This window comes from Megascapheus bottae, chromosome 14 (genome assembly GCF_031878675.1).
Source record: "Megascapheus bottae isolate mThoBot1 chromosome 14, mThoBot2.hap1, whole genome shotgun sequence".
In the NCBI taxonomy this organism is placed as follows: domain Eukaryota; kingdom Metazoa; phylum Chordata; class Mammalia; order Rodentia; family Geomyidae; genus Megascapheus; species Megascapheus bottae.
The window spans coordinates 29,517,020-29,533,979 of NC_143522.1; the positions used below are offsets into that span (position 1 = coordinate 29,517,020).

At 44.3% G+C, this 16,960-nt stretch overlaps 1 protein-coding gene across 2 annotated transcripts in view; it reads left to right on the top strand.

Annotated features, from left to right (window-relative positions):
- Nucleotides 1-16,960, top strand: part of Wdr25 (WD repeat domain 25) — a 127,733-nt gene that overhangs the window by 70,227 nt on the left and 40,546 nt on the right. For both annotated transcript variants that reach the window (XM_090344832.1, XM_090344833.1), the window contains one exon: nucleotides 15,248-15,395. In XM_090344832.1, the coding sequence (XP_090200958.1) occupies nucleotides 15,248-15,395 (148 nt within the window). The remainder of the gene's footprint in view (nucleotides 1-15,247; nucleotides 15,396-16,960) is intronic.

Consider the following 16,960-nt stretch of genomic DNA (forward strand, 5'->3'; position numbering starts at 1 on the left):
TTCTCTCCTTTTCCGGAATTGGTAAACAACTGTACTTTCAAAAAAGAAAGTTTTAAGACCTCTGGAAAATGTTAAGAGAAGAAAGCAGGATGCCAAATTGTATCTTCACTGGGAACTCAGGAAAACGCAGCAAGCACAGAAGACTTAGAAAATGCCATCCTGCTCTCAGTGCTTGCCTGGGACTGAGTGGGCAACCTGGAGCAACGGTTTCCCACTTGAAACTGCGGTCTGCTCGTCGGCTGCCTCAGGATGAAGGGAGTCTCAGGGACTCCATCTGTCATCTGTGTGATAGCCCTGGGGGTTTGAGAGGGTTACCATAAATATACACATTTCTTCACAACCTGAAGGCATTACAAATAATGAGTATATGTCACCATACCCATCTTCTTTTCTGTTGAAATGGGGCTTCTTGAGCTTTTCTTTTTGGGGGGGTACTTGCATGACCCTTGCAGTGCTGTCTTCCTGATCTCCACCTCCTGTGCAGCCAGGATTGCAGGGTGAGCCACTGGCACCCAGCTTGAGATGGCGTTTTATTTTGTTTTTGTGCCAGCACTGTGACTAGAACTCAGGGCCTTATAGTACTATTTGGCTTTTCCCCTCAAGGCTGGTGCCCTACTGCTTGAGCCTGCTCTACTTTCAGCTTTTTGTTACAAAGAATCTTATGAATTTTCTTGCCTGGGCTGACTTTGAACTTTGATCCTCAGGTCTCAGCCTCCAGAGTAGCTAGGATTACTGTTGTGAGCCACTGGCTTTGGCTCCGAGTTAATTCCTAGTGAGTGGTTGTAAGCATTCCCAGCGTATAGTCATTGCACAGTACATGATTATTGTTACCTGGAGGTAGAAGTCAAGATAGTGATTTCTGTCTCTGACAGATGGTTTTGGAAGGGGTCTGCTGGTGACCCTGGGGGCCTCTGCACTGTGGACCTGATGACTCCAGAGCCTTGGCTCTGCTCTCCTGTGTGCCCTTCAACTTCCTCTTTGATGTCGGACTCTTAATCCTTTTTACTCTAAGAAAACTCTTCTTTGCCCTTTTACATCTTCTGTTGACATTTAAAACTCCTTCCCTTTGTTCTGACCTTATTGACTAGAGAGAATAATTTCTTGGAGTTCTCTGTGTAATGAATGTTCATGTACTTATAGATTCTGATCAAGTTTCTCCTCAACCTTTACTTTGAGAGAACTTGCATCTTTGGGCACAGAAAACATTTCAGGAATCACTTAGGATAGTGTAGGATGAAAATCCTGCTTCTGCTTCTGCAGTGTAAGCAAATGTGAGTCCCTCGGCACCCAGACATCAGCCAGGGTACCCTGCCCCAAAGAATTCACAAGGAAGCCGAGTACCAGTGTCTCACACCTGTATTCTTAGTTACGCAGAAAGCTGAAATAAAAAGGATTGTAGTGTGAAACCAGCTTGGGCAGGAAAGTTCATGAAATTCTTACCTTCAGTCAATCAGGAGAAAAAAAAAAAACGTGAAGTGGTGCTGTGCTATCAGTCTTGAGTGGAACAGCCAAGTGAGAGCACAAGTTCAGGACTTACTACTGTCACAAAAACAAAACAAAAATTGGCTAAAATTTCTACACTAAGTATGGTAGAAGCCGTGTAGCCAGCTCTCTGTAAGCTGGTGTGTAGCTGGGGAGGAGAGAAAGAAGTGTGGAGAAATCTTCCTGGACTCATTGCTCCTTTCCCAATTCATGTCAGCCGTGAGAACACTGTAGATCACCACTGGCCTCCTTGTGATTCTGGTCCTCTCAGTCTCCTAAATATTCTGGCCAGAGGGCTGGATATGAGAAAGCATTGACTGAAGTAATGAGATAATGGAGCATGTGTACAGCAGGTGTGAGGGAGGAGGTGAGAAGGGGTGTGTGTGAAGTGTTACTCTCTGTTATTGCAAAGCAGAGGCTTAAAATGAGAAATTCGTTATGGCTTCCAGTAACGAAGCTGTAGATCTTTCAGACCAAACCCTCCCACAGACAATAACCGTAAACTCTGTACAATAAGATCAGTGATGGCAAGCAATGAGAAGCAGGCAGGAACCTGACAGAAACTGACTCTTAAGGAAGGACATGGCACAGGGGCGGGGCACATTTCTTTTTCTGCAGGTAGGCTGTCTTTGCCAAGCAAGGTACTAAGAACTCGGATAGGAAAACTGTAGTGTGGCTTGAAGAACCAGAGGACCAAGTTTGGGAAAACCACAATAGCTGCAAAGTAAACTGGGTAATTATAAGAAGGGATGGTAGGTGCTAGTCTGTGGCTCACATCTGTAATCCTAGCTAGTCAAGAGGCTAAGATAGGAGGATCATGATACATAGCCAGCCTAGGCAGGAAAGTCAGACATTGAGCTGGGACTCAAGTTGTAGAGTACCAGCCTTGAGTGAAAAAACTAAGGGACAGTGTGCCCTAGGAGCCAGCCCTAGTACTGGAGCATATGCATGTGTGTGTGTGTGTGTGTGTGTGTGTGTGTGTGCGCACGCGCGTGTGCGCACACACACAGAAAATTTTAGAAAGGAGAAAATCAGAGAAATAGGGCCTGCAGGGAAGTCTGCAGGGTCTCTTGCATACTTGCTGTAGGGGTTTTAACCAATTTCATTCACATTTTAAGGGCAGGGTACCCTGGCTGAAATCTGGGTGATAAAGGACTCACATTTGTTTGCACTGTAGAAGCAAAACCAGCATTTTATCATCCTTATATCATCCTCCTAAGTGCTTCCTGAAATGTTTTCTGTTCCCAGAGATGCAAGTTCTTTCAAGTAAAGGTCTGCTTATGCACAAGTTCTGTTTATAAACTCTAGTCAGACCTCTAGATGGCTCCTGACCCCATATGCATGGGGCAAGCTGTATAAAGCTCAGTTAAGGCCAAGAGATCTGCATAGACTGTTCTGTTGCTACACACAGGGGAAATGGAGTTTGAAATCTGAGTAGAGCTATCTGTCTGCTTTCTTTTTAAAAACTGTATTCTTCAAAGAAGTGTAACACACCCCAGAGTTAATACAACACACATTTTGTGATGTTCACTATTTTGGACACTACACATTTCAGATTGCTTAGATAAATTGAAAAACAGGAAAGGGATTCATAAGGCAAGAAAAAAGAAGTCTTGTCCCCAAGATCCAGATGTTGAAATTGGAAAGCAAGTGTTTAAAAATAGCCCTTTGGATATACGAAGGGGCACAAAGGAAAGTGTCATAGCAACGAATTAAAAGATTGAAATCTCAGTAGAGAAATAAAAATGATAAGAAAACAAATTTAAGATTTGAGAACTTAAAAATATGGTGTCTGAAATTAATACTAGGTATGTATAACAGAATGAATACAACAGATAAAAGAGCCAGTGATTTAAGAGATAGATAGAAACTGTTTAGTCTGAAAACAGAGACAAGAACAGATACTCAGAGACTTGATAATATTATATAACCTAGTGTATATGTAGTTAGAGTTGTAGAAGACGGAAGAGAATATAAAGAAATACTTTGAACGAATAATAATTTCTCAAATTTGGTCAAATATATACATTTATAGTTTGAAAAGGAAAAAATTCAGTACAAATCCCAAATAGGACAAGCACAAAGAAAACCATACCTGCGCATATCACAACCAGTTTGGGAGACAAAGCAAAGAAGAAGAAGAAGAAGAACCATGAACAGTGACACCTTGAAATCAAGAGGATGACTATGATGTGGAGGAGAACACAGATGTGGAACCACTGGCTTCTCATCAGAGAGTGGATCCCTGAGGGAGCAGTGGTATCTACAGTGCTGACAAGAAACCTTGTCTGCCTGTGGTTCTGTGTTCTTCCAGAAGAAGGAGCAATAGAGATGTTTTTTAGTGGATGAAAGCAAAATTCTTTAGCAGCAGGTGCACATTGCTGGCCTGTGAAACAAAGTGCTTCAAGGTAAAGATGATAGTAGAATGCGGATCTTCAGCAAGGAATGAAGGACATTTGGAAAAGAAACCCTACTGTAATACACATGCCAACATAAAGGGTAGAGGTTAGGGAATGGTAATTTATAATTGCAAGCTCTTTTTTTTAAATTAAAGAGGTCTATTATAATCACAGCAGCCACTAAATAATGTAAGGAGATATAGCTCAAAAGCAAGTAGATAAGTGGAAATATGAAAATAATTTAGTTATTCCATAAAAGGCTATAGTGTGGAATAAAAAAGAGGGTAAGAACAAAGTAGATGTCAAAATGATAGATGTAACTCTGATCATATCAGAAATTGCATTAAAAAGTACATGGACAAATGCTTCAATGAGAAGAAATTGTCAGAGTGGATTCAAAAGAAGGACCAAACTATGCTGCTGAGAAGTGGTGTAGCTTCAGGAAGAATTCGAAACAAAGCCTGGCGTGATGACTCACACCTGTAATCCTAGCTACTCAGGAGGCTGAGATCTGAGGATCGAGGTTCAAAGCCAGCCTGTGCACTAAAGACCATGAGACTCTTATCTCCAGTTAACCACTAGCAAACGGGAAATAGGGCTGGTACTCAAGGGGTAGGGTGATAGCCTTGAGCTGAAGAGCTCAGGGACAGCGCCCAGGCTGAGAGTTCAAGCCCCATGGCATTCTCCTCCCCCCCAAAAGAATTTGAAACTAAATAAGTTGAACAAAGAGGAGGGATGCAAATAGGATGTGCAATAAAACGGGAAATATTGGAACCAGGAGTTTGGCCTAGTGGTAGAGTGCTTACCTCGCATGCAAGAAGTCCTGAGTTTAATTCCTCAGTATACCATATGCACAGAACAAAAAAAGCTGGAAATGGTGCTGTGGCTCAAGTGGTAGAGCGCTAGCTTTGAGCACAGAGATGCTTAAGGACAGTGCCCCGGCCCTGAGTTCAAGCCTCAGGACTGGCAAGAGAGAGGGTGCGGGGAGGGAGGCAGAAGAAAAGAAAAAGAAAATAGAAGGTCTTTTAAATCAATAAAGTAGACATCAGGACAGGGAGTGGTACCAGAGATGCATGGGGAAAGCTATAGTTGTAAGCGTATATGCGCCTGCTAGCAGACTGTCCAAACCCATGGCATTTCCCGCCGCTCCCCCCAGATTAAAGGGAGAATAATTTCACCATCACAGTTGAAGGTTTTAGCATCCTTTTCTAAGAAGTTGGTAGAATGAACTCAACAAACCAGTAAAGATAGATTGTAATGATACCATCATTTATCTTAATTGACACTGTCCAGTGCTGGATGTATAACAAGGAAAGATAATATTGCTTTCCAGCTCCAAATAGTACTTCACCAGGATAGGCCATAAAACAAATTTCAGTATGTTTAAAAGGATTTAAATAACACAGAGCCTAGTTTCTGATCACAGTAGAGTTAAATTAGTAATAAATAATAAGATCATGAATGAAAAGGACAACTTTAACAGAACCTCCCTTTCTAAATAATTTACAGGGACTAACTAATGTTCTTGGTTTAGATGGAGTGATGGGGGACCAGATGCATGCTCTCATCTTAAACAACTAAGAAGCGAGACTAAATAAAGTGGTTTTCAGACACTGAACACGAGGCAGTGAGAGAGGGTAAGCCCTATACGTGCACTGGCTTACTGCCTGATGACATCCTGAGTCCCAGTGGTAACTCTGGATTAGGAAATTGAGTTTGGAATCCAGCAATGTTGAGTGGGAGTTGTTCTCAAGGAGGGAGGGTGGAAAGGGGAGAGACAGAAGGAGAGGGGGAGAAGGCGAGAGAGGAGAAAAGGAAAGAAAGAGAGAGAGAAGGAAAGAAATAAAGAGAAAGGAGGTGTCTAAGAGTATTCCCCCATGTTCTCATGGAGCTCTGATAAGCACATGCATTGTGAGGAGACTTCTCCAAGTATCGTAAAAGCCACCTAAAAGGAGCCATGACAATAAACCTTAGAGTTCCCAGCACTCAGCAGTTATGTTCCAGTAAGCCAGCATGGAAACTCTTCATAATCAGCACAGATATTAATCTCAGTAGTAGGTGAAATAAGCCCTAAACTAAATGCCTCTATGATCTCTCCTAATAAAGCTTAAGAGCTGTCCTGGCAAGGGGTCTACTGTTTCCAAGTAATTAAACTGTGTCCCAGAACAAGTTGCAAGAGAATTAGTGGAAGTACAAAAATGGAAAACATCTAATAGAGTAAAATTCATTTTAAGAGCATTAAAGTCTTCAACTATGATTATGTAATTATTCATACTTTAATCCCATGAAAAAATGTTTTCCTGTTGTTTGGATGTTCTGCTCTGAGGTATATATTAAGGTCAAGTAAAATTCCATCTGGCATCCAAATGATGATTCCAAGGCATGCAAAGAAGTAGAAAAATATAAACTGTGTTGTAAAGAAAAGTTGATCAGACTCAGAAATGGCAGAGATACGGTTAGTAGATATGACCATTAAATCACTGTTATGAAAATACTCCTATAGTATGCAGAAAAAGAAAAGTATAGGCATGTTAAAGAGGACATTGAACAAACAGAAAGGCCCAACTTGAACGTGTAGAGGTGAAAATAGATTGCATGAGATTAGCAGCAAATTAGAAACTGCACAGGAAAATGTACATGAACTTGAAAACAGTGCCAAACAGGGAGCAAAAAGCTTGCACTGAGCATCAATAGTCCATGGAATGACTTCAGGTTCACTCCAGAGTCTATCCATAGAGTGGAAGTCCTTAGAGCAGAAAACGTAGGTAAAATTGGCTAAAAGTTTTCTACTTTATGAAACTATAGCTCCACAGATTCCATTACCTCAGTGAATCCCCTGACACACACACAAATGAAAATATGTGCAGTCATACATTGATGAACTTTCTTATAACGAGAGGAGATCTTAAAAGCAGGGAGTCAAAAGCCATGCTACACAGAGGAACAAAGACATGCCTAATCCCAAACTTCCTGGAAATAATGCCAGAGGGCAGGGAACTCAGCTCTGAAAAGAAAAATCAAAACCCAAACCACTGTCACCTTCAGATTTAATACTTTGTGAAACATCCTTCAGAAAGAGAAGGCAAAATACTTCTGCAGACATTTAAAGCTGAAGTGATTCATCCCCAGCAAGTTTGCATCACAAGGGATGTTAATAAAGGGGGTTCTTGAGGCAGGAGGAAAATGATACCAGATAGAAATCAACATCTCACAGAGGAATGATGAGCAAGGAGTGGTAAATATGTAGGTGAATGCAAAATACTTTTTTTTTCTTATTTAAAAATCACTTTCCAAGATGATTGATTCCTGAAGTAAAAGCATGCAGTTTATAACACATGGGATTGTAAAATGTGTGAGAAGAGTACAAGACTGCCGTGGGAAGATGGCACAGGAAGATGGAATGCGTTGTTTCCTTGTACTTCTAAAGACAGTGTCGATATTACTTGAGAGGAGACTAATGAGCTAAAGATGCATGATATAAACCTTAAAGCAAACTGCTAATACACTAAAGAAAACATATTGTTAGAAGTCAAATGGTGGGAAGAAAAGTGAAATTATAAAAGACCCAAAAGAAGGTTAAAAAAGGAAAGGAAAGAAACAACAGGTGGGATAAGTAGAAAACAAATGGCAAAGTTTAAGCCCCAGCCTGACCAATAATAGGCACAAAGCTCTAAACATCCCATTTAAAAGATCAAGATTGTTGGGTCGTATTAAAAGGCAGTATGTGATTATACAACTTACCTTAAAGACACAGAAAGGTTAAGTATAAAAGGAAAAAGAACCAATGCTAATAATAATAATAGAAAGCCAGTGTAGCTATATAAATATCAGATGAAGCGGATTTCAAAGCAAAAAATATTACAGGAATAAAGAATCATAACCACAAAGGCCATACCTGTAGGTACATAACATCAGCTACACAAACATTGTGTGCATAAATATTTATACACATATGTAATAAGAGAGCGTCAGAATACACAAGCAAAACTGTCCAAATGGAATAGAGAAATAGCAAAATCCACAAGAACAGTTGGAGATCTCAAACCCCCCTTTCTCAGTATTTTATAGATGACACAGAAAGCCCGTTAGATATGAAAGATTGGGACAACCCTGTATCACAAGCAAACAGAACAACACAGACACACACACACACACCATGCGTGTATGTGTGTGTGCACAAATTTATAGGTGTCGCTAGAACAATTCTCAGATACTAATTTATATCATCAAATGCTTATATTAGTAGAGAAGAAAATTTCAAGTCAGTGATATTGGCTTTTATCCTAAAGCACCAGAAAAAGAAGAGCAAATGCAAGTCAAATAAGCAAAAGGAAAGAAGCAAAGATAATAGCAGAAATACTTGAAATAGAAGTAGTAGAGAGCCATCCGTGGATGACAAGTTGTTTGTTTATTTTTGAGTTCAAGTTGACCTGACACAGTGGTCTTGTTTCAGCCTCCTGAGTGCTGGAATGCAGGCACGAGCCACCTTTCATGCCTCAAAAGCTTCTGAGATGAAGTTATAAACCTTGACCTAGAATCAGGCATTCAAGAGAAAAGGTGTGAATTGTCCATGGAAGGAAAGAAAGGGATGGCTTAATTATAGATCCTGCTGTTATTTAAAGGACCCTGAGGAAATACACGATCAGTTTCATGCTAATGTACACTATAACTTAGAGGATATGAATAAATCCCCTGAAAGACTCAGGTAACAAGCTTACTCAAAAGCAACCACTAGTCTTATACCTATGAAAGAAAATGAGTTTGGCCAGGTGCCGGTGGCTCACATTTGTAATCCTAGCTATTCAGGATGCTGGATCTGGAGGATCATAGTTCAAGGACAGCCCAGGCAGAAAAGTCTGTGAGACTCCATCTCTGATTCATCAGCAAAATGCTAGACTAGAAATGAGACTCAAGTGATAATAACACAGAAACAAACACTAGCTGTGATATCATACTAAAAGTGGTAAGAACTGACATGGGGTGGAGGATATGGGTTGGTATAGAGGGCTTGCCTAGCATGTACAAGGCCCTGTGTTCCATCTCCAGCTCCATAGGTATAAACTTAAATAATGCCTTCCCCATAGGATCAGGAGCAAAGCCAGGATAGCCACACTCCTCTTGTCTACTCAGAACTCTCAGGAAAGCAGGAAGGTAAAGGCATCTACACAGAAAGCGAGGAAGTAAAACTCTACAATCATTGATCCTACTGAATCTATAAAGTAACTTGCAGAATGAAAGAAAGTAGGCTACATTATTGAATCTAAGATCAATACACAAAAATTAATTCTATTTCCTCATATTGGAAATGAACAATCTGAAATTTAAAAATCAATTTTAATACCATCAAAACATAAAATAATCAGGGATCTGTCCGATAAATGATGGGCAAAATCTTTTCATTTAAAAACTGCAAGCCAGGGGGCTGGGAGTTTGGTAGAGTGCTTGCCTAGCATGCACAAAGACCCGGGTTCAATTCCTTGGTACCACATATATAGAAAAAAGCCAGAAGGAGGGCTGAGGCTCAAGTGGTAGAGCTCTAGCCTTGAGAAAGTCCAAGGACAGTGCTCAGGCCCTGAGCTCAAGCCCAGGACTGGCCAAAAAAACACAAACAAAAATAAAAAACACCTGCAAGCCGGGGTTGATGGCCAAGCCTGTAATCTTGGCTTTTTAGATTGGAGGATGCAGATTGGAGGATGAAAGTTTGAGGCTGGCATAGGTGAAGAGAAGTTCTCAAGATTCCCTCTTAAGGTCTGGACACAATGACACATGCTTGTCATGGGAGGCATAGTCGGGAGAGCACCGCCCAGTCTGGATGAGGCATAAGGTGAGGTCTCCCTTGAAAGTAACTAATGCCAACAGGGGCTGGAGACATGTCAAATGGTAGAGCACCTGCCTAGCCCTGAGTTCAGTCCCTAGTATTGCCAAGAACAAAACAAAACAGACATCAAAACCCTGCTGACCATTGCTTAGGGAAAGTAGTGAAGGCTTGAGTAGCTCCTGTTCATGGCTAGATATTCAGCTTGATTAAGGCATTTGCCCAGGTCCACTTGTGGGTTTAAGGCAGTTTGGGCCCTTGAATATAGACCTCCCACAAAGGATCCTCCAGTCTCCATAGTCAGATGGACTGACCTTGTCCCACCTGCAAAGGGGCATAGACTGTGCAGGCTCATAAAGGTTGGAACCATTTTGGGGAACAACAGAAGCTGCTACGTTCTGAAAGGATGACCAGAAGCCAGGATGATGGAGGGCTGCCGAAGCAGTGGTTGACTTGGCAGAGCCACACAGGAAGCAGAGGTTTCCTCAGAAGTTTGACGGCCATTGTTTCCAGGTTGTGGACTTATGGAGGGCTTTCTTTCTTTGTGTTTTTCTGCTTTTGACAAGTTTTTTTGTTTTCCTTTGCAGAGCACACTTATTTCCATTGTAACCAGAGAAACAGCAATCTTGTAGTTGATTCCTACGGGAATTTGCTTTTTGCACTTCTGAACAGTTTGAATATTTTACAAGGGGATTGTATTTCTCTTCTAATGAAAACCTAAAGGCAGGTAGGCAGGAAGAACATGACTAGGGCTTGAAGCAACAAGCTGTATTTCCAATCTAAGGAGGCCTCTAGAGCCTTCCCATCCCTGTCCCCCCAAACCCTCCGGGGTGGGGCCCAATCTTAGGAAGCAGGCTTGGAAACCACATACATGGGACACGTGCCAGTGGTCAAACCACATTTTACCGGTCATGTTCTTTTCAAATCTGTTGCTTTGGTTGGACACATATAACGCCTCTAGTTAATATGTTGAATCATCTCTGAGCATTTGACAGAAGACGTGGCTCCTTAATTCTATGAAAGCAGTTTGGGATCTCTAATTGCTACATTGAAAAAAGGCAGACACTTCAGGCTGCTGCAGTGTTTGGGAATTAATCTTTAGAGCCTGACAGTGAACATTAAATTCAATTAGAAAGAGCGATTGGCAAAGATTCCTCTCTTTCTCCCTGGGTCCTTTGCGCAGTGGCTGACTGGTCAGCATTGATTCTGGTGCCATCGCTGTCTGGGCACTGTCCAGGAGATCTGCTGACATTTACATTCTCACTTCCAGGGGTTGTCATGGCCCAGGTCCCTCTACCCTCCTGTCCCCTTTCCTAGGCCCGTTCAGGAGACCACAGCCCAAGAACTCAAATGAGCTGTGTTGCTGGCTACCCTTGGCATCATGAAGTTAATCCTTGTTCTTTTCCTGGTACCATGATCACCCCCCTACTCCTCTCTACCCTTCCTCCCTTCTCAGCTATGCCTTGTAAGTATATGTTATGCTCAAAAGCAGAGAAAAGAATTGTGACATGGCCATGATTCACCACCACTGGCATGGCAAAATCCAGGCTCTTCTCACAACATTCTTTTCTCAGGGCTTGCAGGCCCACCCTTGTGCTTCAGTCTTTTCTTCTATCTTAATGGATTTTTTTTTTCCTTTTAGATTCATTTTCAGATTTCTCCTTTCTTCTCCCACTTTTGGCCAGTGAACTCTGGGAGGGTGTAGAGTGGCGGGAAGTCTAGTCTGAGGTCGTGGCCTAGTTTTGCATTTGTTTCCTGGGCAAAGCTCAGCCGGGACAGGGCCCAGACACCATGTCAGTGGCAGGGATGTCCACGTGTTCAGCCTCTGTCCTAGGCCTCTTTTGACCATTGTACCGTGGGCTCCATGGCCTGCTTCTGTCATTTAGAATGAGCTCCCAGCTCCTCCCCACTGGGCTGCTCCTCCTGTAGTCTGTAACTTTCTTTTGGTGCTCAGGTCGAAAACTTCAGTGTCACATTGGTCTTTTCTCTTGCCTTCGTATCCCATCTCTGCTGCGGGGCTCCTGTTGGTTCTGCCTTCTGCTCAGCCTCTTCTTCAGTACCCCCAGTAGGTCCTGTCCCAGCCACCCTCTTCCTATGCCCTGGATTCTTGCAGCAGCCCCCTCCCCTCTCCCTGCCTCTGCCTTGCTCTCCTCCCTGTGAGGAGGTCGAGGGCCCTGTTAGGAGATGCCCACTTCCCATTCTCAGCCAGTGAAGGCCTGAATATCCTTCTGTCCTCATTGCTGATGCATTTACTGTCTCAGTCCCATTTACCTCTTGCCACACTGCCCTTCTCCCTGTTGCTTGGTGACTGTGCCAGGTATCCTTTGTACCTGCTTGTAAGTCTTGTCCCCCAGATTCTTTGAAGCTTTCTTCTTCAAGTCTTCATAAAGAGATCTACCTGGCCACCCTCGGCCCTCTCCTTGACCTTACAACTCCTCTTCTTGGTTACCTTTTAAAACTAGTGGGGGGGGGGGGGCGCCAGTGGCTCATGCCTGTAATCCTAGCTTCTCAAGAGGCTGAGATCTGAGGATCCTGGTTCAAAACCCCTCAGGCAGGCAAGTCCCTGAGGTTGTTATCTTTAAAAAAAAAAAAACAAAACCACAAATGGCTCAAGTGGTAGAGCACTAACTTTAAACCAAAAAAATCTCACGGACAGCACCCAGGGCCCGAGTTCAAACCCTAGGACTCTCTACAAAAACAAATAAAATCCCCCAAACCTGCAGTCTTTCTCAATACCAATACACAGTATATCACACTTGTGTGGTGTCTGTCTCCCTCACTAAAATGCCACCTCTTAGAAGGCAAGGGGCTGGTTCTTGTTGTTTCCTGTTGAGCAATGCCTAGCTAGTAACACGTACTCTGGAAATATCTGTAGGACAACTGCTTCCCAGATGAGAGCACTTAGTTATCTTTGCTTGGGAGCGTCCTCTCTCTCTCTCTTACCCTCTCCTGCTCGCAGCGGCCGCCTCTCATTCTCTGAGGAGGAGATGCTGCTCAGTATTCACAGCTCTCTTCCGACCCCACCCCTTCTTCCTGTCCCAGGAGGGACTCCCATCCTCATACATGTTCTTGTAGCCTACTACAACTGCATGAAAGAAGGAGATAGGTTTTTGTTTTGAGTGTCTGCTTTTAAATGTGTGCAATATAGAATTCATTGTTGAAACGATTTTCAACATTTCAATTCAGTGGCATTAGGCACATTGGCACCGCCATCTATCCACCTGCAGAACATTTGCCTTGCAAAACTGAAACTCTTGTCCCTAGAACAACTCTTTCCATTTTTGTGACTTTGACCCCCCAAGGAGCCCTCTTGTAGCCACCTTATTTCAGTCAGCATCATGTCTTCTTCAAGTTTTATCTGTGTTGTAACAGGTTGAGATTGCCTCTTTATGCCCCTAAATCTCTGGATGGATTGACTGCCTGTTGTTTATCCATTATCTGTCCACAGATACATGGTTTGCTTTCACCTTTTAGCAATAACAAGTATTATTTTTTATGTTCTTTTTGAAATAATATTGTATGATCTGGCTTCAGTTTAGGGGTACATTCCCGAAGTGGGATTGTTGGATCCTCTGGTAATTCTGTGTTTATGTTTTTGAAGACCCTCTGTACTATTTTTCCATAATGGCTGTAGCACTTACAATTGAAACCCAAAGTTTCAGTTTATTCAGATCCTTGTCAACTCTTGGCATTTTGTTCTTTTGATAGCAGCCAACCTAATAAGAAGATTGTGGTTATTTGTGTGTTTTAAAAAATGAAATGACCTCATACTTGGCATATGGAGCTTGTCTTATGTACAGAATATTAATTTATTACCAGTTGGCCCTGTTAACCCTGTAGGTCTTGGTAATTCATTTTACTTTGACTGTTTTTGCTCTTAATCCCGTATTCATACATGGTTTGGCAGAAATAGCCTTTCTCTGCCCTTTGCTGCCCTTCCATGAGTTCTTGCTCTACTTTGAAGTCTTCTGGCTGTTCTTCTGTTATTTCTGTCCCTGTTTCTAAATGTAACCACTGCTATTTCTTGATTTCTCAGTTTGAGGCCTAGATATTGACCCCATGGTACAGGGGGAAAAAATGAACCAATACACTCTTCTTATCCTTTGAAGGCTTACCTTGACCTCTTGTTTTTTTTTTTTTTCTTTTTTTTTGGGGGGGGGTGGGTCATGGAGCTTGCTCACTGGGCCTGGAAATTGTCCCTGAGCTCTTCAGCTTAAGGATACCACCCTACCCTTGAGCCACAGCCCCACTTCCCATTTTCTAGTGATTAATTGGAGATAGGCATTTCAAGGTCTTTTGTGCCCGGGCTGGCTTTGAACCTTCATTCTCAGATCTCAGCCTCCTGAGTAGTTAGGATTAAAGGTATGAGCCACCTCTCCCCATGACCTCTTGTTTTCTTAGGCATAGACATCTACATATTCCCCAGGAAATTGTTGTCAGAACTCCCTGCCTTTGCCTTTTGAGATCCCATAGGAGTTGGCCAGGGGTGGTTTTTCTCCTCAGTGGGACAGTTACCCCTTCAGTCTGGTCTGCAGGAGTGCCGTGGATGTGCTTTGTTTGGGTTTTTCTCTTACTAACAAAAGGAAGCTTGGTTTTCCTGGTCAGTTGAGAAGAGCTCAGGGACTTGTGGCCACTGCAAGCCTCAGGCATCACATCTTGCAGCTCTGTGGTTTCTGTGAGTCATGAGCGGCACTGTGAGACCTCCACAGAGGCTACCTACTCCTTATCCTCACGCCTGCAATGCTTCCATTATCTCCACTTCATGGACGGGGAGACTGAGGCCCAGAGGGGTGAAGCCACCTGGCCAGGTCTCGTGATGGACAAGCAGCAATGTCAAGCAGAGGCTGAGCTCCGCCTCTCGTGCTGGTGGAACATCCCCCATATCCTGCAGTGACAGTGGAGAGGCGGTGTGGGTCTCTTTGCCCTGGGTGCCCTGTGAGCCAGGCCTGGCCATCCGTGGGATTCCATCTTCCCTGCCTTCCCATCTGAATGTGCAGCTCCGTACCAGGGCTCTTCTATCACTCCCACAAGTCATTCAATATGGCCTCATTCACCCCATGGAAAGCTCAAATGGCGATGAAGAACCATATTTCTGTCAGAAAGAAGCATAGCTGTCCCTAAGGCAGGTGTTTGTTCCCCCTCCCCCCCACCGCCGCCCGTTCCCCCCACCTCCACTAGAAATACAGGTGTAGGAGGCCCCTTGAAGAGTCTTACTTTAAAGAGAACCCACATGAATAGCTGACCTTGTGCCATGCCCTCCACAGGACAGATAGCAGTATGCACATGGGATTCTAACAGAACTGTAACTGGTGCTGCAGACCGGAAGCAGGTGTGAAGGGTGGGGCAGGTGAATGGACATGGGAATCTCAGAATAAGTAAGCCTGCACATTTCTGGAAGGAGAAATGTAACATGTAGTTGTTGGTGGAGCAATTAATGGGGGCTCCAACTCCTGGATAAGACCCTGGCTCGTTCCATACCTGGGGTTGAGCAGAGCCAGGAGATCAGGCCTCATCTCAATGCTGATGCTGTCTATCTGCATTTCTCCTGTAGATATGGAATGCTGTGGACTCAGGCCGGTGCCTGCAGACCTACTTCCTGCACAGCGAGGCAGTGCGGGCGGCTCGGTGGTCTCCCTGTGGCCGGCGCATCCTCAGTGGTGGCTTTGACTTCGCCCTGCACCTAACAGACCTCGAAACAGGTGTGTCGAGCTGCGCCTGTGCCCTGAGGCACCCTGGCAGCTCTCCTGTGCGGGAAGGCTGTCTGGAAGGTTCTAGACCACAAACTGTAGGTGGTCTTGGGTATGGGAGGAGTCCTTGAGAGGGGCTCATCTCTGGGTCACTCAACATGGTTTTCTGGGCAGACAGAGGCTCTCGGCAGAGTATTGGAGATAGGCCTCTGCCTGCGGGCACAGAGGACAGAGCCAAGGTTGTCTCAGCCCTGTACTGCAGGGCCAAATAAAGAGATGGCTTTTTAATCAACTTCTAACATGCAATGTGACTGAACTGGATCTGCCTTGATCATGGTGTCCTTTGGTTGGAATCCATTTAGAATTCCTGTCAGTCCGTTGCTGTTGGGAGTCTGATGGGGTCCACCCCTCAGGGGAGTCTTCGGATGGGCTCTGCCTCTGTGAGCACACTGAGAAAATGGGTCCTTGCTGGGTAGAGCCTCAGGAGCCCTTGACCAGTGGGCAAAGGAGGAAGGGCTCAGAGGGAGGAGCTTTCCCTTCCTCAGATCCCCCACCTGGTGACTGTGGGGACAGATCAGGTAGAGCTGGAATCAGGCCAATGCTCTTCAGGCCTAGCTTCTGATAGTTACATGGCTTCCTGGGATCGTTTTTGGCCACTCTCCTACCGCATTTGGGGCCAGCAAGGTCTGTTCCTGCCAGTCTGGTGGCCTCCGTGGAGGCTATAGGTCAGCCTCTTGCTTGTCTGGCTCTTGCTGGGATCCCTGATGGTGGCTCTGGGGCTGCCTCTTGCTTTTGCCCCTTGCAAAAAAGAGATGCGGGGGCCGGGAATTTGGCCTAATGGTAGAGTGCTTGCCTAGCATGCATGAAGATCCGGATTTGGTTCCTCTGTATCACATACATAGAAAAAAGTTGGGAGTGGTGCTGAGGCTCAGGTGGTAGAGCTCTAGCCTTGAGAAAGTCCAAGGACAGTGCTCAGGCCCTGAGCCCAAGCCCAGGACTGGCAAAAAAAAAAAAAAATAAATAAAATAAATAAATAAAAAAAGATGCTAAGCCCAGGGTCAGCCTCTGCAGTCCAACCCCCGAAGTGCAGAGGGAGTGGTGGGGGGGTGGGGAAGGTGGTCTTTAGTAGCTTTTGGTTTGCGTGAGCCTCATGCATACTCAGTTTGGGGAGAGTTAAACTTTGGTCCTTTCTAGAGTGGTGCTGGAGATGGAACTCAGGGCCTTGCACATGCTAGGCATAGAGTCTATCACTAAGCAACCCCCCAGGCTCCCATGCACTCTCAGGAGGGGTGACTGAGGGCCCTTCAGGCCACTCTTGTGGGAGTGGCATTGCTTCTAGGCTCATTTGGGCTAATCTGGAAGCCTGGTTTCCCCAATTCATTACTTATTTTGCACCTACCTAGTGCAAGACTTGGTGCTAGGACTATAGCACTGCCTGCCCTCAGGAAGGGTATGATGGAGGGATTTAGAGCTCAGCATTTGAAAGACTCCTATCTCCAAAAGGGACCTCTGCTGATGAGACTGTCCATTTTATCCATCCCCTGCCACTCAGGAGAGCTCCTGGAGAGTGGTCCCAT